We start from the raw sequence: 17,864 nt of genomic DNA, 5'->3' as shown, positions 1-17,864 counted from the left end.
TAATAACTGATTTTCTATTTAATTTTTAGTTTCAAAATTGATTGCAGATTTAAGAAAAATATTCAAATATAAAATACGTTTTAAATTTGTAAAAGAACCTTGTAAATATATATGTATAAGGGACATTATTTATTAAAAACAAAACCCATATATTATACGATATATTCATGACAAGCGGTCAGATTCAAAAATAATAAAAATATAATAAAGAAAATAAAACATTAGTTTACAAGTGTTTATATACTTGGTTATTATTCTTTAATTTTATAATATCTTCCTTTAATTTTGGACATTATATGACTAGAACAAGTGCGTGTTTTCACGTAATAAAGCTTATTTTCCCTGCTTGCGCTGGATTATGTCCTCCTTGAGGGTCCTGATGCGATCCCGCTCCGCCCGGAGGCTCTCCGCCTGACCGCGCAGATCGCTGGTAAAGTCCGTGAACATGTTCAGCATGGAGTTCAGGAGCTCTGCGTTGTCGGGTGGATTGCCCGTTGAAGGACTGGCTTCCTCAGCTATCTGCTCAGTCGCTTCACTTGCCACTCGAACTTCGGAGCTAGTGACTTGGCGGCTGCTCTGAACGGAGGAGCTGCTCTGCACGGTCTGCCTGGTGGACATATGCTGCTCGATCATCTTGGTGGTGTCCACCATGTTTTGCACGCGCTTAAACTGAGCCTTCAGGTTGGCGATCTCGTTTAGTTTCGCCTGCAGATAGCTGGCCTGCTCCTCGTTGTCCTCGTCGCCTTCCTCCTGGACAGTTGGTGATGCGGGATCAGCGGAAGGGGTGGGGGAGGAGGATGAGGGCACTGGCTCTGGCTCCGCTGGAGCTTCCACCTGGCTGACCGTGGTTTCCTGGGACTGGGAATGGGACTGGGACACCTCCTCCACGACGGTCGACTGCCTCAATTGCTGGCGCTGGGCATTCAAAAGGGTGAGCTCGGCGGCTCGCAGACGCAAGGTTTCCATCTCCTCGAGCAACTGGCGGTGCTCCTCCTGCATCTCTTGCAGCTGCCGGTTGGAGGCTGCCAGGCGCTGAGGGGATAGATGGGAATTATTAGTCTTGTAATATAAAAATAGGAATTATATAGATATTTTCATATTTGCTAGTAGAAAATTTAAAAACAAATTCTGGGTTCTATGGGATATTTTTGTTTTCTGGGGCTTTCTTGATTTCTTGTTTATACGATCCCTAGTGATACCCAAACACGAAAGCTATTAAAAACGTTTACCTTATGAATGTAAATCACCTAATAAAAATTATTAGTCTTGTAATATAACAATAAAAAACATATTTGTAAGGTTTACCAAAAATAGAATAGAGACAAAAGTAGTAGAAAATTTTAGAAAATATTCTGGGTTCCATAGGATATTTTTGTTTTCTGGGGTTTTCTTGATTTCCTGATTATACGATCCCTAGTATTGTGATAATCACAAAAGCAATTAAAAACGTTTACCTTAAGAATGTGAATCACCTAATATAAAAAGCTGTGTGTCAAAGAACTCTTTGAATTTTTCAAGACAGTTTTTTACATAAAAATAAATAGGTAATATTTTAATTAACATGGTTTTAAAATTCCAGCTTACCTCGCTCAAGGCGGCATTGTCCCCATTTTGGGGTCTGTTGAGCTCGTTGACCATTTTCTAGGTGCTAGAAGAGAACGGGGGAAGATTTGGTGTTATGTATATCGCGCACATTGATGATTTTCTTTCAATACAAACAAAGGCCCACCGCAAGGCACTGTCTATAAATAAATGCCTCTTTGTTGAACAATATTTTCATTTAAACTAATGTCAATCATTTTGGCAATTCTGAATACAACAGCAGCAAAGAATGCAGAAACTATGCAAACTTACACCACAAAGTCAAAATATATTAGAAATTTCTTTTAATAATTGTTGTGTATATTTATATTTGAGCCTCCGAGCGATGAGATGTGCACAGAGAGATGCGAAAGTTTCAACTGAAACGAAGTGCCGAAAACGAAAATATTTTCAAACGATTTCGTGTGTACGTAGAATTTTCTGGACCAGGCGGCAAGCGTTTCGAAATTAATGTGGGAGAACTCAATTATCGAACATGCAGGCAATTATACACCCTTTCGATATCGACCAGTAGGGATCTCAAAATGATATCCGATTTAAAGATTTTAGATTTTGTATTATAACTATGTACTTAAGTAATCTACGGATTATACTAGTAATTAGGGATTACATGAAATCTTGGTATGCTCAACTTTTTCCTATAGATACCTAATCAAACCGAAATCAACATCAAATAAAGAGAGATTAAGTTAAGATTCAATAGCACTGAAAAATGTGATCTAAAATTGGACCCCCAAGAGTCAACCCTTTTCCTGCCAATTAATTTGTCAGTTGTTTGAAAAACATCGATAAAGTGATAAGATAATCTGATGCTTGCACCTTATAAAGGCCAATTTTCATGGGCCGAATCAATCAGTTGGGCCAAAAAGCTGACGATGAGTGGAGGTGTGCGAGTCAGGAGCTGGAAATCAAAAATATAATCATTTTACTTTTTTGCAGTAATTTGGTTTTTTATCTGTGTGCTATGTGGAGTGTTAACTTCAAGAGCTGAAGACTTTGAAGGTTCCGGAGCCACTGAAAATTCTTCAGAAACGAACTCTACTGAAGTCGATGAGGAATATCATCTAATCGTGGGCAATCTCAGTTTGTGTGGAAATGTGGCGGATAATGTTTTTCTACCGTTTGTGGGGGACTGCAATAGGTACTACCTATGTCGATGTGAGTTTTGGATCTAAAGATCTTAATATTTAATAATTATAATTATGATATATTTTTTCATTAGCTGGCCAAGCTATAGAACTGCAGTGCGAATGGCCTTACCAATTCAATGCCAATACCCAGAGTTGTGTGAAAAATGGTCAAGCTGAATGTCTGCCTACCTGCGAATCCTACAGCTTTAGTACCTTTAGTTACCAGAGAACCTGTACTAAATACGTTCTCTGCTACTATGGACGTCCTGTTTTAAGGCAATGCCAAGATGGCCTCCAGTACAATTCTCAAACAGATCGCTGTGATTTCGCCCAGAACGTGGATTGCGTGGAGTCCGAATGCTCCATCTACTATAATGCCTATCATCTGCGCTATGTGCCGAGCAAAGTGTCCTGTGATAGGTATTTCCTTTGCGGCAACGGAATCCCCAGGATGCAGACCTGTACTCCCGGTCTATACTTCAGCACCAAGTGCGATTGTTGCGACATTCCATCGAAATCGGACTGTCAGGTGGGGCAAAAATAGTAATATATATTGAACCTACTGATTAATCGAAAACCTTACAGATCCCCGAAGAACAGAGGAAGTTAAGGCAGTTTTCCCGCCTTTCACCCAGGACCACTGATGGAATTTGTCCACCCTACGGCGTCCATTTCTACGCCCACGACTCTCGCCGGGATTCCTATTACTATTGCATAGATGGACATGGTCTGGTTCTGGACTGTTCACCTGGTCTGTGGTACGATCCCAAGGTTCAGGAGTGCCGCGAACCGAAGAATGTGGGACTGTAGTTCGTTTGAATTCAATAAAATGGAATGGAGTAAAAGTTCTTGGGGGATAACTACCTTAGTTAGATAGCCTTATTATACAAATTTAAAGGTAAAAAATCTGTAAAACGGTTTAGACGAACTTTCAGAACTAAAACATTCTCAACTAAATGTATAAATCTATCTGATATTATTCACAATAAATATTGATCATTATTAATTATACTAATAATATACAAAGATCATATATTTAGATATAATATGAAGTAATATTTTTAGGTAAAAATATTATTCACTTCTACCTGAAAAATGTTAAATACTTATTTTAAAGGAATTTTTTTAAAGACTTTATTGGCCAGCAGTGGATTTTTATTTGAAGGAACTAAGCACCTACGAACTGAGGTTCCCGGCACTCGCCAAGCTTAGCATCGAACACCAGACCAGGTGTGCAGTCCAAGGTGACTCCCTGGCCATTCAGGCAGTAGTAGTAGGCATCCCGGCGCTTCTGGTGGGCAATGAAGTGGCTGCCCTCCGAGGGACACTTAATGTCAGCGCTACGTGGTGGAGCTCGGGCAAAGGGCAGAATATTCCGCTGAAGGTTCTCGACCTGAAAGAAGGAAATACAGAATCTTCAACTTGCTCCCAGGTATCTAGAGATATCCAAAGAACACCCACCGTGCAATTAACTTTGGAGGGGAAGTCGCAATTCTGGGTGCTTGGGTTGTACTGCAGACCAGAAGAGCAACTCTTATTCCACGGAAGACCATCGTTGCAGATGAAGTACTTATCGCAGCGCGACTTGCTGGCTATGAAAACGATATCATCGGCATTGTTCGGCCGGATGCACATGTTGTCCACACAGTCCACATACTGGGGATAGTCACATCGATCGGTCTGCGAATTGTACTGCAGTCCATCGGCGCACTCGCGGATCACAGGAGTTCCGTCGAAGCAGAGGACGTACTTGGTGCAGGTGCGATCGTAGCCAAAGGATTCCAGACCCCTGGTCTTGCAGGATGGTATACACCTGGCCTCCATCACGGGAACACATTGCTGATCGAGAGAATCGAAGAAATAGTGCGCGGGACATTCACGGGGCACAGCCACTTCACCTGGTATGGGGAGAAAAAGAGTTAGGGTAGTTTGGTAAAGGGTCCTTCCCTTAAGATCACTTACTCATGCACAGGTAGTACTTGCTGCAGTTGCTCACGTGGGGAAGAAACAGATTGCTGGCCACATTGGAGCAGATATTAACCTCTCCAGCTGCATTGCTTCCAATCAGGGCAACCAAGGCCAAAAGGTTCAAAAGGCGGTTCATCACTATTAAAAATTTCCTTATTTATTATTTATTTTTTGGCTGCGATTTTCACTCACTCTCTGGGTTTGGTTTCCTCCACTTACTATCGCCCCACCTCAAAGAACCCCCCATTTTATAGGTAAACCCATTTGGCATTCAATCTCCGGTTTGTTTTGCTTCCCTGCGATTTCCAAATCTTATCAGAATCGGATGCATGTTTCTATGTGGTAATTGGATGGCGCTACCAACTCATTAAAATTCGGAGCGAAGAGATATTTTGGGCCAACAAGAACCAATCTGGGGGAGGACCAATTATCTGTCAGCCATTAGGAAACACGTGTAACGATGACTCACTCTTGTTTAATATTGCATCTACTGATGGATCTACCAAGATCCGCTGTAATTGTTACAAGTGCTTGGAATTATTGGGTTGATAATAAGAGGCATAGAAAACCTTAGAGAAGGAACCTAAACCATTCAAGTTCAGAAAACATATCTATAAAAACTTTACTTTAATCCTCTGACTCTGATCATTATTCCGCAGTAACTTTGAGTACCAAACACGTGTCTTTCAGATATCCTCGGTTTCTAAGAATCAGTCTATTTAAAGTCTTTGAAAAGAGATAAATTATCGCATTGTTTGCTGGCGACAAATTGAAAGTTGAAGTGTTTGCAGAAATTAGCCTGTAGTTTTCCAACGAGAGTCGTGTGCCGAAATTAGCAGGGTGATAAGTGCAAGTTGCCAAAAACTCATTAGGCGACAACGAAGACTCGATATAAAATAAACATTTTCCAGGCAGATTCCAAACAGTTGCGTTGCAGATTCCAAGCTAGTCAGGAGTAAGTAGTTCAGGGTTGGATTTCTGGTAATTCTAAAGATTTTGGATGAATTTCACAGTGAAGTGTCTGATAAATGGTGGTCTTTTGTTGGTCCTTTTAATGGCTCATCGGATTTGGGCCGACGAAGATGTTGTGGTGGCCCCCGGTCCAGATGAGGATCTTGAGGTTGAGGGTGAAGTGGTCGAGAAGGAGGATAAGTACGACATGTACAAAAACACCCAGATTGACGTATGCAACAACGTTGCGGACGGAGTTTTCCTGCCCTATGTGGGAAATTGTTCGATGTATATCGAGTGCGAAAGTAAGTTGAAAAGCCAAAGGTGGAGTAATAGTATATGTTTGATTCAAACCGAAACTGAAAAGAATTGTAAACTCGAAATAGAATGAAGTTATTTTTAAAAATTTGTTCACAAAAAAAAATAAGGATCAATTTGATATTCGCATGGTAAATCTATTTAGTGTAATTTTTCTCTCTTTGAAAAATCTCTTAAATCAAAAAAGAGAGAAAAGAGTGACAAAGCGCCTGAAATGGCAACATTCAAAACTCTCGGAAATAGAAAAAGAGCGCAAAGAGCAAGATGCCGATCATGTAAAAGTGATATGCCCTGTAAATACATAGAATTGATCTTCCATTGATTACTCCATCAAAATTACCATCAAGTTATCAAGATTATTCTTTTAAGCTACTGATTGACAAGAACTATTACATTTTTTTAGATAACACAATAAAGGATATAGGCAGCTGTATGGAATTAGAGGGCGCCAAGGAAATGTGTGGAGGAGCTCCGTGTGAATTGGGCTACGACCCGGTTCTCCAGTTGTGCAACTACCTGAGTGAAGTGCAATGCCTACCTGAATGTGAATCCCTCCGATTAAGCAGCTTCTGCTACGACAACACCTGCACCAAATACGTGCTCTGCTACTACGGAAAGCCCGTTCTGCGGCAGTGCCAGGATGGACTCCAGTACAACAACGTGACGGACCGCTGTGACTTCCCCGAGTACGTCGATTGTGTGGCCAACGATTGCTCGGCCACGTTCCAGCCGGAGGACATCATCTACCTGGCCAGCAAGGCGTCCTGCAGCAAGTACTTCGTCTGCTCCGATGGCTATCCGTGGGAACAGGAGTGCGCCCCCGGTTTGGCCTACAATCCGGAGGGCAAGTACTGTGACTTTGCCAAAAATGTCGATTGCAAGGTGAGTTCAGGAAGACATTGGTTGGAATTTTAATAAAGATATATCTGTTTCCAGATTGATGCTGCGGCCAGGAATATAGTTCCCTATTCCCGATCTCCGTTGCGCCGTGCTGACATCGAGTGTCCCCGCGCAGGAGTTCACTTCTATCCGCACAAATCCCGCCGAGATGCGTACTACTACTGCGTCGAGGGTCATGGGGTCACACTGGACTGCACTCCGGGTCTTCACTACGATCCCAAGGTGGAGGAGTGCCGCAGACCGGAATACGTTGGTGCCTAACTAGATTTTATTCCAAATAATAATAATAAAGGCCTCCTGTCACGTTGCCTCCGATGTTTTGATTTTCTGGAATTTTTAGGGTAAATCTTTTATTTTTAAAGTGTTCAATTCTTGTTTAAAAGTAAGGTGTTTTGTAGGATGGCATAAAAAAGGTTAACGTATATTTGGTAATGAATAAAATAAATTAGGAACCGTGTAAAAATCAAAGAAAAACAAGAGAGAACGCTATAGTCGGGTTGTTGTCCCGACTATCTAATACCCGTCACTCAGCTAAAGGGAGTGCGAACGCTGTGTCGGGTTGGTATCCCGACTAATAATCGTAACTCAGCTAAAGGGAGTGCGAGGGAGATAGATATATAATTTTTGATTGCGTATAACTTTTTAATGAATGGTCCGATTTGAAAAATGTCTTCTACATTTCGATAGGTATAAATATAAACAACAAAATTGCATTTATACTTTTTGGAAATCTTTAAAGATGTGGGCGCAGGACCCATTTTAAAATCATTAGTGGGCGATTGTGGGCGTTAGAGGGGGCGTGGCGCTCGGCTAAAATAAACTTGCGCTGCGTAGGAAGCCAAAGAATATGTGTGGGAAATCTCAACCTTCTAGCTTTTGTAGTTTCTGAGATCTCAGCGTTCATACAGACGGACAGACGGACAGACGGACAGACAGACAGACAGACAGACAGACAGACAGACAGACGGACAGACGGACATGGCTAGATCGACTCGGCTAGTGACCCTGATCAAGAATATATATACTTTATGGGGTCGGAAACGCTTTCTTCTAGCTGTTACATACTTTTGCACGAATCTAATATACCCTTTTACTCTACGAGTAACGGGTATAACTATGTCGATTAAAAATCATAGAATTGCTATATTATTTACGTCAGGATTTCAAATGCGAGTAAGTTATCTTGCAAGTTATCTAAATAAGTAAGTATAACTTTATTTTTAAACATTTTGAAACCATTTTAAAAGTTTTATTTAAGAGCTTTTAAAGTTAAGAAAAATAGTTTGAAAAAAAGTATCAATGTGCTGTAGATTCTCTAACTGAAGCTTTCCGCTAAAGAAAAGCTATACTTTTATAGACTCAAATGTTTTTATAGTTTCTTAGAAATATAAATAATTCACTTTTTTAAAAATATTGCATCTAAAATTATGCATTATCTTTGAGATACAAACCGTTACAGTTTAAATTCATTGAACCATTCACAATGGCATTTTTGAGAGGGCGCATGTGCGGTGCAGCCACTGTGTTTTCAAAAATAGAGAGAGAGAGAGCGGCGGAGAATGCTCTTCATGCTCTCCTCAGAGCAAACGCCACCCACCCGATGGTCCACCGAATCGCACGGCCACACATACAGAAAGCAAAAACAAAGCGCTGTCTGCTGACGAGCAAGAAAAAAAAGAGGCAGTGGTGGGTGGCAGAAGGGGGCGGTCTGCGAAAGTCTCATGAAAGTGAAAACGAGCACGACGCTTGGCCCAGCTGCATTCACACATTCAGTTGGCTGCGAGTCCTTGCGCCGTTCGAGTCGCAGGCGAATCAGCACCACCCATCGTCCGTTCATTCAAGAGCCGTGCGCCACCCCGAAACACCCACCACCCACTCGACGCCCACCTGCGTCTCGGGCCGCAAGGTTGGCAAAATACAATTATTCGAGCGCGAATCCGCGGTGGCTGATTTTCTGTTTTTTGAATCGGATTGAATTGAATTAAATTGAATACAAAGTTGCAAGTCGCGTGAGTCCTTCGTTCGCAAAAAGGATATTTATTTGCCAAGCCAGCGTGTGTGTGTGTGTGTTTGTGTGTTTGTCGTGTCGGGTCAGTTGAGCGTTCAAGGACTCTGGTGCAGCAACTACAACAACTACAAAATAGCTAGGGAAACAACAATATGTGTGCAATAAAGGCGAGAAACGTGACAGCAACGTGCCAATAGAGGCGAAGGCATTGAAAAGCCCAAAAGGAAAACACATTCGAGAGCATTGGCAACGGAAAGGCGAGAAAATATTGCAGGTAAAACAGCGTGGTGCACTTGAAACACACACAGCCCACACACACGAACATTCGCAGACAGAATCACATGCATTCAGCGCATTGCTCATACGCAGCGTACGCCATCAAGTGGGCAGGGATTTTGTTCGTTTTTGTGGCCTTTTGTCGGGATGACAGACAGACAGACAGACGGAGAGACAGAGAGACAGAATGACTGAGAACCCGACAGTTGGTCCCCACATTATTCACCCTGCAAAGTCCCCTCGAATGGGACAAATTCACTTCCCGCCAACGAAAAGAGCGAACGGCAAAGGTTAATGGCAAAAACAAACCATCCCAGCGAGAGTGAAATGGCCAAAAGGGGTGCTTAACCAGCACGCGGGAATTGTTCCTGCTTTAAAGTTTACATTTTCCGTTTTGTTTTGGCATCTTTCCCCCGCATGACGCATACATAGATTTCATCCGGCGGAGGTGAAGAAAAATGCCTGAGCCAATATGAATGTCTGGCATTTCATTTATGCAATGGTCACGGGTTTGGGATAGCACTGTTTCCAAAGAATTTCTCGTCTGGTCGAGGAATTCCGTTTAATAAACATTTTACGGCCTTTCCAGTGTGTCATTTGCCCGAAATTGAAGCTTACATATATATTTTAGTCAATAAATATGGAATTAAATATAAATTGATTGCTAAATGGTCGCTTAAATTACCCGAAATGAAAAATTAAAAATTTTAAATAAAAAAATTTCGAATACCCCATAAATATTTCAACTGTAATTTAGTAGCTATAAATTGATAAATCCTATGCAATGTCTTTCGGCCACCTCACTCATGTGTGCTGCATTAATATTCAATAGCTTGTTTTAACAACATTAGATTAGTTTAGATTTCCGCTTTGATTGAATTTCCTGGCACTTTGCCCGAACACAAACCACCCCTGAGTCACTAGGGCCATTTCGGACGGGCATAGTTCAACTGTTTCCGTGGTGTAGCGGTTATCACATCTGCCTAACACGCAGAAGGCCCCCGGTTCGATCCCGGGCGGAAACAGATGGAATTTTTTTACTCGTTTTTTTATTTTTTATTTTATTATTACTTATAGTTTTTATAAGGAAAGTTTTTAGGGTTTTGGTTTTAACTTTAAAATATTGAATATATATTACATTTTTTGTTCAGATGTTCTCGACATGGGTTTGTACAAAGATAATACAAGACATAAATAATTCTCTTACTTTTCCTTGCCAGTTTATTAATTAAAAATATGAAGATAATTTTATCCATTAAATAAATTTATTAAGTGCAAATAACGAGCTACTTATATTACATTTAGTTTATTATATGACGATGACGTCTCTTTGTTTTTGTGTTAAGGAAATATACAGAAAAAGTAAAATATACATATATGGGTGCAAAATGGATTGTATTAATTAATGTTACAATTCTAAAATACAATTTAAAAACTGTCCATTAAATCAAGAGAACGTTTCGTACTATACGAGCTATATGGGGGTGTCACAGAAATCTTTTCCAACCAAAATCCGTACATCAATGCACTCAACCAACCGTCTTCGCTTTGAAGAGATTTCTGTGATAGAAACCGCACTTATTAAAAGTGTTTTCATGTTCCGTGGACAAACTGGACTGGACAAACTCTTAATCTAAATTATTTTATAAAAAAAAAAACAAAAAAGTTATTTCATCTGTTTCCGCCCGGGATCGAACCGGGGGCCTTCTGCGTGTTAGGCAGATGTGATAACCGCTACACCACGGAAACAGTTGAAACTACGGCGGCGCAGAGGCCAACTTCAGCGACCTCATCTGGCGGATGGCCAAAAATAAAACAGGTTCCGTAAATTAAATCGGAAAGTGCTGTTGTATCCATTTAAATTAATCTATTTTATGGGGAATGTTTCAAGGAGACCCAAATGAGCGGGCAGTTTGCCATTGTTGATGGTGTTCAGCGCAGCGAGGGGCAGGGCGGGGCTGATAATAGAAATATTATTATAATAAGGTGCGGTGCTGAGATAGTGATTTATATAGTGTGTGTAAATGGTGATTAAAACAAATTGAATGGGAGAGCTCTCTTTCTTTATGTGGGTAGTACAGAAGTTCTTTTTATGATTATCTTGCAAGGGCAACACTTTCGTATGAGCAATGTCAATGGCCGGGTTCCTTCAAGTTCCGTACAAATCTTGACCAGCATCGAGGCAAATCGAGCTGAACTCTGCCCCGAATGGCAAGCAAACTACAGCTAAATGGTTGTAATCAGGGTGGATGAACCCCCAGCTGGAAAGGACAATGATGGGGTGGCCAGAAAGAAAACCGAAATCCGAGTGGCGCCAGGCGAGAAATGGAAACGAAATGATCCTATCAAAAGGTTGTCAAAATGTCCCTTTTAAATATGTTTATTTTATTACCCTGGCCCCGTGCTTGAGTATTTATTTATTCGCATTCGGCACTCGGCTCTTTCTCTCTGGCATTGTATTGTGTAATTCTGCTCTCGAAGATGTTGACAGGCATTGAACTTTGAACCTTGCTGCCAAGTGGAACAGGAAAGTTCCCCCGAAATAAAAGTTATTTTATTGTGCGGTGGATTTTATGACTTTCGGTCACAGTGCTGCCTATCTATGTACTCGATTGTTTACACGACACGGCAAATTGTCTGTGGGATCATTTAAAAAATTCATTATTTTCTCCTCGCTGTCAGCGTTGATTGGCTAAGACCGCCAAACCAAAACCACAACCACACACACAAAAAGTAAAAGCAAAAAGCCGGAGGGACAGTTCAACGAACAGCTAAGCGAGCTAAGAACCAAAAATGCAAACACCAGGCACAATGGCATCGGAAGCTTTACTCTTTCAAGAACAGAGAAAAGAAAGTACGCGTCATAACTCATCTTTGAATAGTTCGCGAACCCTGAAGTTAAATTAAGAAGGGGTTTCGCAAAAATTATAATTAACTTAATTCAGACTTAAACTTTAAAAGAGTTTTCACAGCCTGCTGTAAGCTTATGCAAATATTTGCTTAGAACTCAGGTAAATAAACGACTTGGATGTTTCTTAACCCCCCTTTGAGCTCCCCAAAAGCCCCGTTGTGTCCTTTTTTCAGAACCACCTCCCCATTCCGAACAGTCTGTCTGTGGATTTTGGCGCGCTGGGGTCCTTGTGGCCGTGTTGGTTTTGCTTTTAGGATGTTTTCGATGTGGCTGGATGCCAATGACACGGGAAGTGAAAGCGTTCAATGAATGTTTTATTTTTCGGGCGGGTTCCTTGACCAGGCAAACCTTTGTTCCTTGTTGCACCTTCCAAAACAGGGAAGCACAAAGAGGAAATGCCGAACCAGGTCCTGGATGGTTGGTTGGCTTGCTTGGATGGGGGGTTCTTTCGCAGACAGAGAGGCTGGCTCATGAAATGCGATGCGCACGTTTCCTGTTTTAGCGTTTTGGAAACCGGGGGGAAACCGGGACCGGGGAATGACGCCCTTCCGTCTGGCAGACACAAAGCCAAATGAGTCAGATGCGCTTTGTCTAGTCAAGGATTTTCCCTTCCCCCATCCTAAACACACAACTTGAACTTCAAATAAGTTTGCAGCACTTAATGCCGACTGTCTGTCTGTCTGCACTCTAAAATTGCGTATTTTAGATTTTTTGTGACCAAGCCAAATTCTTTAAAAATGAAAGAAATGCATTGTCTCATGCGCTGGCCAACACAACTTGTAATTATTGCAAGGGTAAACATTTTAAGTTTTTGTTTGCGATTTGCACTCTACTTTAGAATTTTTATATAATTTAATCATAAATATTTTTATTATTTTAATTTATTTATATTTCACTATTTTAAAAAATAAAGAGAGACACCAAAATTTAATATTTAATGTTAAAGCAATCAGAATCTGTTAGTTCCATTGTGTTTAGTTTTTTAATGACTAAAAACTTTCTACTTATTAGAGAAAAATCCTTTTTGAAATCAAGACAAATGTACTTTCGAGTTTTTTTTTAAGCTAAAAAGAACTTAAAATAAGATAAAAGAAGGATTTTCCTTCAGTTGATCTTGATTTTGAGAAATCGCAATTAAATAGGTCTTGTTTCTCTTTAGAGAACAGAAGAATTAATAAAATCCAGCACTGCAGTTTTCTTTTGAAACTATAATTTATTTTAGAATTACCTAGAAAGTACATTACAGATCTTCTTTTCTTTTTTACCTTTCAGTTTACTCAACTTACCTTCCACGATGCATTTCTGGATTGACAAACGATCGCAGCAGTGCGGCTTTGGACGCTCCCGCGTGGCGGCCTCCTTGTCGCATGCTGGCAGCGGCCTGAGCTACGGCCATCCGCCCCGAAGGACCAAGTCCAGCAGTTGCAGCAGCAACGGCGCCGGCAGCAGCGGCCAGTCGATGCCCTCGGTGCACCGATCCCTGCCGCAGACCCCCTACGATCTCCACCAGCCGGGCACAAGTCGCCAGTCGCAGTCGTCGTCGTATGGCAACAACAACTCCCTGCACGGCCAGCAGCAGCAGCAACACATGTTGCAGCAACATTCCAGCGGCGGCAGCAGCAACAACAACAACTTGGCTGCCGCCGGCACAACAACAACTGCCAGCAACAATAACAATGCCAGCGGAATAGCCTCCTCGGCAGCTGTGCTCACCGGAAGCGGAACTATCGTTCCCCTGGTGGCCCGCGGCTCGCACTACAATCACCACGGCAGCACGCGCTATCAGCCAAGGTCGCAGCAGCAAGTGTTGCACCAACACCAGCAACCGTCACAGCAGCATCACCACCAGCAGCAGCAACATCAGCAGCAACAGCAGCAGCACTACAGCTACCACCATCCGCAATTTGGCAACATGGCCGTGCCCATGAGACACTATGATGCACATCAGCAGCAGCAGCAATATTCGAGCAATGTCTACGCGTGAGTAGCTGATGGTTTTTAAGGAGTAACACCACTGCAGATCACTTAAAATATTAGCCAATATTAGGGAGTAACTTTGAAAATACGTTAAATAGAAATAATAAATAAAGAAATTAATTAATTAGAAACGAAAAAACGTTAGGAATAAAAGCTCTAAGTTTTAGAATTTGTACTCATTGTTATTTGAGAAAAACCCTCTTGAAATCAAGACAAATGTACTCTCAAGTTTGTTTTTTGAAGTAAACAGATCTCGAAATAAAGATAAAAGTAAAGATTTTGCATTTTTTATGAAATTTCGATTGTAATAACATTACATTGGATAGAATACAGAATACATTGATTGATAACATTACTTTAACATTTTTTGAGAAAAATCCCTCTTGAAATCAAGACAAATGCACTCTTGAGTTTTTTTGAGGTAAACAGACCTTGAAATAGAGATAACAGTAGTCTCGATTTTACATCAGGTCGTCTTGATTTTGAGAATTTACGATTGAATAGATCTTGATTGAATATATATCTTACCTTTAAGATCGATAGAACGTTTTTAGGGTGCCTAGCCTGCATTGGTGTTAACCCACAAGTAAATATTGTACAGACTAACATCTCCAATCCTCTTCCAGCGATGATGCCTACAGCGCCTATCACCACACCGCCCATCACCAGCACAGCAGCAGCAATCACTCGACCAGCGGCAGCAACAACCCCCGACAATCGGCCGCCTACGCAGCGCCCCGTCGCCACAACTCCAGCAGCAACATGCGACACTCGACGGCAGCAGCAGCAGCAACAGGAGCAACATCAACGGTAGAGGCGGCCAGTCCAGCGGCAACAGTTGCTGCTGCTGTACCAGCAACAGCGCACAGCAACCAGTTGCAGCAGCAACATCATGCGCTGCTGCAGCACGCGGACTCGCAACTGCTGCCCGGCCACTTGAAGTGCGGCATGTGCGCCTCGCTGGTGCTGGCCTCTGTTTTCGTGGCCGGAACAAAGTTCTACTTCGACCACCAGGGCACCGGACTGGAGGTGCTGATCTTCTGCGCCTTCTCGGCCACCTTCTTCCTGGCCGCCTGCCTGGTCAGCCTGTGCCGCATTCCCAAGGGCCTGCTCTCGAGCTCCAGTCGCTCGGATGGCCGGGCAGCCGTGGGCCACAGTCGCGGCGTGAACTCGGGATCGGGATCGGCCCAGTCCGCCGGCTGTCTGCTGGAGATGAGCGAGGTGCGGTATCTGGAGGAGCAACAGGTGAATGCCGGGGGCGGGATGACGTCCAGTGCCGGTCCGCCACCCTATCATATAGCCATATTGCTGCCGGAACAGACGCCGGCGACTTTAGGAAAGCAACTGCCGCTGGATGAATCGCCGCCGCCGTCATATGACAAAATTCTCGTGTAGGCTATCGGGGAATTGAGCTTTAGTTCCAGTTCCCGAATCCTCATCCCTGACACCCCCTTAAATGCACAATGCCAAGTACTTTTGCTCAGTATTTTTCTAAACCAAAACGATATCACAGTTTATATGAACATTTACACGGCATATTTATATATATACAGACATATATATCAGATAAACATATACGAATACACGAATATTTACTATTAAGCTCCGAATAATATTTTTACACTTTCTATGCCCCGTACTAGAACCAAAATTCTTCCACTCCAAAACCCAAACATGTCATATTCTACTGTCATTTTTGTTCTGTGATATGCTCAAGAGATCAAGAAATCATACGCTATAAAGACCGCGAGATCAAACTATGTTTAACCATTAGCTACAAACCACGACAAGCCAATGCAACGAGAAAAAGATGTAGAAATAGCGGATACAGAAAATAAATAATTCAAGCAGCAGTATTAGTAGGCAGTTAAGTAATAAATTAACCAATCAAATGCCCAGTTCTCTTACAAAATACTAAAGAAGAGTGCAATATATTAAGAAAATACGACATATATTAAATAAAGCGATCTTAAATGTATTAAAAGTTTATTATTATACTATAATGAGGATTGGTTTGACCAAAGATAATATAGACGTAAGATGCGTGACGGCCATTTTCAGCGTGGACTTTCGATCTTCTTATTTTGTATTCAAAATCGAAAAAACCCTAATGCAGTATATTTTTAAAATACTTATTCTTTTAGCAGAACTTTGATATAGTCTTCCATTTTTTTTTTAAATTTTTAATTCGTAATTTAAAGAGAACATTTTCTTTTGGCTGTTATACTGGAATTCTCCATAAAAGAATCCAATGGAAACATAAATTACATTGCGAGAGTATTCGGAAATTTAAATTCTCAAAATATAAGAACGAGTGAGATCATTAGTGTTCAGTGACCCAACTACAAAATTTTGAATATTCACAGAAAACATTTTGTGCTTTTTTGAGATAACAGTTTCTGCTCATATGTGTGTTTAGAAAAAAGCTTATCAATAACTCAGAAATCGTTTTTTTTGCCAACCCAGAAGTAGTCCATTAGAATCTCTCGACTTAATAGGTTGTGAACTCAAATAATGCTAAAGTCAGCCACATTGTTTTTCTACGCGTGTACTTCATGGAATTTGTGTACCCTGGCATATGAAACATTTTCGGAATGTACAGCTGAATGCCAGCTAAAAAGCATTACCATGTGCTTGAAGGACAACCCAATAGAGAAAGTGGAAAGTTACATAGTTACATGCAATGACACCATTTATTTTCTTAGGGAAACATTAACGCAAGTATCGGAAGAATGCACGAATAAGATAGATCAATTACTGGAAGAGATTGAAACGATAAAAGAGGAGAAGTCCACGTGGTTAAACTTGAGCGTCATCTTGGTTATTGTCCTTTTCTTCTTCGTGCTCGCCGTTTTTTTTACAAAATGCAGGAACCTATTGGATAGGCTATCGAATACGCCCGTTAGAAGAGTACCAGAACGGCGGCAGGTGACTGAAGAGATTGAACGCCCACCTACATATCAAATAGCAGCACATATGCGGAGCCCAACGCCAAGAACCACAACCACAACGGGAGAAGAAATTCCACTGGACGAGCTGCCACCGCCTTCATATCACACGCTTCTATATTAATTTCCCTCTCTAAGATTTGAATTTGTTATAAAATTTCAATAAGAAAAGTCGAGAAATACTTCTCCTAATGAAGAAGTGCTTAACTTGAGAATCGTTTGCTAAATTTCTATGAAACTTTCATAAAATATTAAATTAAAATAGTTTAACAAAATATCTAAATCGGTATTTCGGTGGCTGTATCTTTTTTATGTTTTTGATATCGGTTGGACTAAGATGTCATGACTAATGGGTATGAAAAAATTTTTAAAAAATATGGAGAAGCTTATCTACAACTAAAAAGTTTTTTATTGTTTGCCATCCAAAATTAGTACATTAGAATCGCTCGACTTTAGAGGTTTTAAAGTCGAATAATGCTAGAGTCAGCAAAATTATTTTTCTACTCTTCTGTTACTTGGAATTTGTGTATCCTGGCTGAATCTACAAGTTTTGCAGTCCCAAAATGTATAGATAATCGTGGTGAAAGCTATTTGTGCCTCATAATTAGTAATCTTCAAGAGCAATTAATGCAAGAAAGGAGGGATTACTTGGATAAGTTACAGCAGAAAGTTGAAGAAATTGAAATTATTCGCGAGAGTGAACGTGAAAAGACCGCGTGGTTGACCTTCTGTGCATTCTTGCTTGTCATCTTCCTGGTCGCCGTCATACTATCAATATGCAGGGGCCTAAAGGATCAGATATTGATTTGTAGGCGAACCAATAGCCAGTCGAATACAACCGATAACCAATTACCAGATCAGCGACAGGAGACTGA

The 17,864-nt window shown here is 41.2% G+C and overlaps 5 protein-coding genes and 2 non-coding genes across 8 annotated transcripts; 4 read left to right on the top strand and 3 right to left on the bottom strand.

The window, feature by feature from the left end:
* Window positions 1-225: 225 nt before the first annotated feature.
* LOC108058889 (uncharacterized) lies at window positions 226-1,969 on the bottom strand. Its single transcript, XM_017143858.3, has 3 exons — window positions 1,855-1,969; window positions 1,585-1,648; window positions 226-1,032 (listed from the first exon to the last, which is right to left on the bottom strand). The coding sequence occupies exons 2-3, from the start codon at window positions 1,636-1,638 to the stop codon at window positions 334-336; spliced, it is 753 nt and encodes a 250-aa protein (XP_016999347.3). The 5' UTR covers window positions 1,639-1,648; window positions 1,855-1,969; the 3' UTR covers window positions 226-333.
* A 433-nt stretch (window positions 1,970-2,402) lies between these two features.
* On the top strand, window positions 2,403-3,606 carry LOC108058877 (protein obstructor-E). The gene is made up of 4 exons (XM_017143846.3): window positions 2,403-2,487; window positions 2,542-2,760; window positions 2,825-3,261; window positions 3,318-3,606. The coding sequence occupies exons 1-4, from the start codon at window positions 2,412-2,414 to the stop codon at window positions 3,540-3,542; spliced, it is 957 nt and encodes a 318-aa protein (XP_016999335.3). The 5' UTR covers window positions 2,403-2,411; the 3' UTR covers window positions 3,543-3,606.
* Window positions 3,607-3,864: 258 nt separating this feature from the next.
* Window positions 3,865-5,034, bottom strand: LOC108058888 (protein obstructor-E). Its single transcript, XM_017143857.3, has 4 exons — window positions 4,893-5,034; window positions 4,695-4,838; window positions 4,194-4,630; window positions 3,865-4,125 (listed from the first exon to the last, which is right to left on the bottom strand). The coding sequence occupies exons 1-4, from the start codon at window positions 4,969-4,971 to the stop codon at window positions 3,901-3,903; spliced, it is 885 nt and encodes a 294-aa protein (XP_016999346.3). The 5' UTR covers window positions 4,972-5,034; the 3' UTR covers window positions 3,865-3,900.
* Window positions 5,035-5,619: 585 nt separating this feature from the next.
* Window positions 5,620-7,130, top strand: LOC123002984 (probable chitinase 10). 2 transcript variants are annotated; one of them, XM_070215501.1, is made up of 4 exons: window positions 5,620-5,655; window positions 5,714-5,956; window positions 6,373-6,851; window positions 6,906-7,130. In XM_070215501.1, coding segments are annotated over exons 1-4 (948 nt in total). In that variant the 5' UTR covers window positions 5,620-5,654. The 2 variants fall into 2 exon arrangements, with proteins under 2 accessions (XP_070071602.1, XP_044249859.2); XM_044393924.2 differs by lacking the exon at window positions 5,620-5,655 and having other exon boundaries at window positions 5,701-5,956.
* Window positions 7,131-8,571: 1,441 nt separating this feature from the next.
* On the top strand, window positions 8,572-16,007 carry LOC108058881 (AF4/FMR2 family member lilli). Its single transcript, XM_017143851.3, has 3 exons — window positions 8,572-9,151; window positions 13,337-14,044; window positions 14,668-16,007. Exons 2-3 carry the CDS (start codon window positions 13,359-13,361, stop codon window positions 15,434-15,436), a joined length of 1,455 nt encoding a protein of 484 aa, XP_016999340.2. The 5' UTR covers window positions 8,572-9,151; window positions 13,337-13,358; the 3' UTR covers window positions 15,437-16,007.
* Window positions 10,106-10,178, top strand: TRNAV-AAC (transfer RNA valine (anticodon AAC)). The gene has a single exon. It is a non-coding gene; the product is annotated as a tRNA-Val (tRNA).
* On the bottom strand, window positions 10,830-10,902 carry TRNAV-AAC (transfer RNA valine (anticodon AAC)). Its single transcript has one exon. It is a non-coding gene; the product is annotated as a tRNA-Val (tRNA).
* Window positions 16,008-17,864: the final 1,857 nt, after the last annotated feature.

Source organism: Drosophila takahashii, chromosome 3L, assembly GCF_030179915.1.
Source record: "Drosophila takahashii strain IR98-3 E-12201 chromosome 3L, DtakHiC1v2, whole genome shotgun sequence".
Classification (NCBI taxonomy): Eukaryota; Metazoa; Arthropoda; class Insecta; order Diptera; family Drosophilidae; genus Drosophila; species Drosophila takahashii.
This window is presented reverse-complemented; position numbering and strand designations above follow the sequence as displayed.

Excerpts from the sequence above, each read along its gene's own strand:
- LOC108058881 (XM_017143851.3), top strand. The coding sequence starts at position 13,359 with ATGCATTTCTGGATTGACAAACGATCGCAGCAGTGCGGCTTTGGACGC. Across the intron at positions 14,045-14,667 it reads TATTCGAGCAATGTCTACGC|CGATGATGCCTACAGCGCCT; the intron begins GTGAGTAGCTGA and ends ATCCTCTTCCAG.
- LOC123002984 (XM_044393924.2), top strand. The coding sequence starts at position 5,701 with ATGAATTTCACAGTGAAGTGTCTGATAAATGGTGGTCTTTTGTTGGTC. Across the intron at positions 5,957-6,372 it reads GATGTATATCGAGTGCGAAA|ATAACACAATAAAGGATATA; the intron begins GTAAGTTGAAAA and ends ACATTTTTTTAG. Across the intron at positions 6,852-6,905 it reads CCAAAAATGTCGATTGCAAG|ATTGATGCTGCGGCCAGGAA; the intron begins GTGAGTTCAGGA and ends ATCTGTTTCCAG.
- LOC108058889 (XM_017143858.3), bottom strand. The coding sequence starts at position 1,638 with ATGGTCAACGAGCTCAACAGACCCCAAAATGGGGACAATGCCGCCTTG. Across the intron at positions 1,033-1,584 it reads ACAATGCCGCCTTGAGCGAG|CGCCTGGCAGCCTCCAACCG; the intron begins GTAAGCTGGAAT and ends CTATCCCCTCAG.
- LOC108058888 (XM_017143857.3), bottom strand. The coding sequence starts at position 4,971 with ATGCCAAATGGGTTTACCTATAAAATGGGGGGTTCTTTGAGGTGGGGC. Across the intron at positions 4,631-4,694 it reads CAAGTACTACCTGTGCATGA|GTGAAGTGGCTGTGCCCCGT; the intron begins GTAAGTGATCTT and ends TCCCCATACCAG. Across the intron at positions 4,126-4,193 it reads CCTCCAAAGTTAATTGCACG|GTCGAGAACCTTCAGCGGAA; the intron begins GTGGGTGTTCTT and ends TCCTTCTTTCAG.
- LOC108058877 (XM_017143846.3), top strand. The coding sequence starts at position 2,412 with ATGCTTGCACCTTATAAAGGCCAATTTTCATGGGCCGAATCAATCAGT. Across the intron at positions 2,488-2,541 it reads AAAGCTGACGATGAGTGGAG|TAATTTGGTTTTTTATCTGT; the intron begins GTGTGCGAGTCA and ends ACTTTTTTGCAG. Across the intron at positions 3,262-3,317 it reads CATCGAAATCGGACTGTCAG|ATCCCCGAAGAACAGAGGAA; the intron begins GTGGGGCAAAAA and ends AAAACCTTACAG.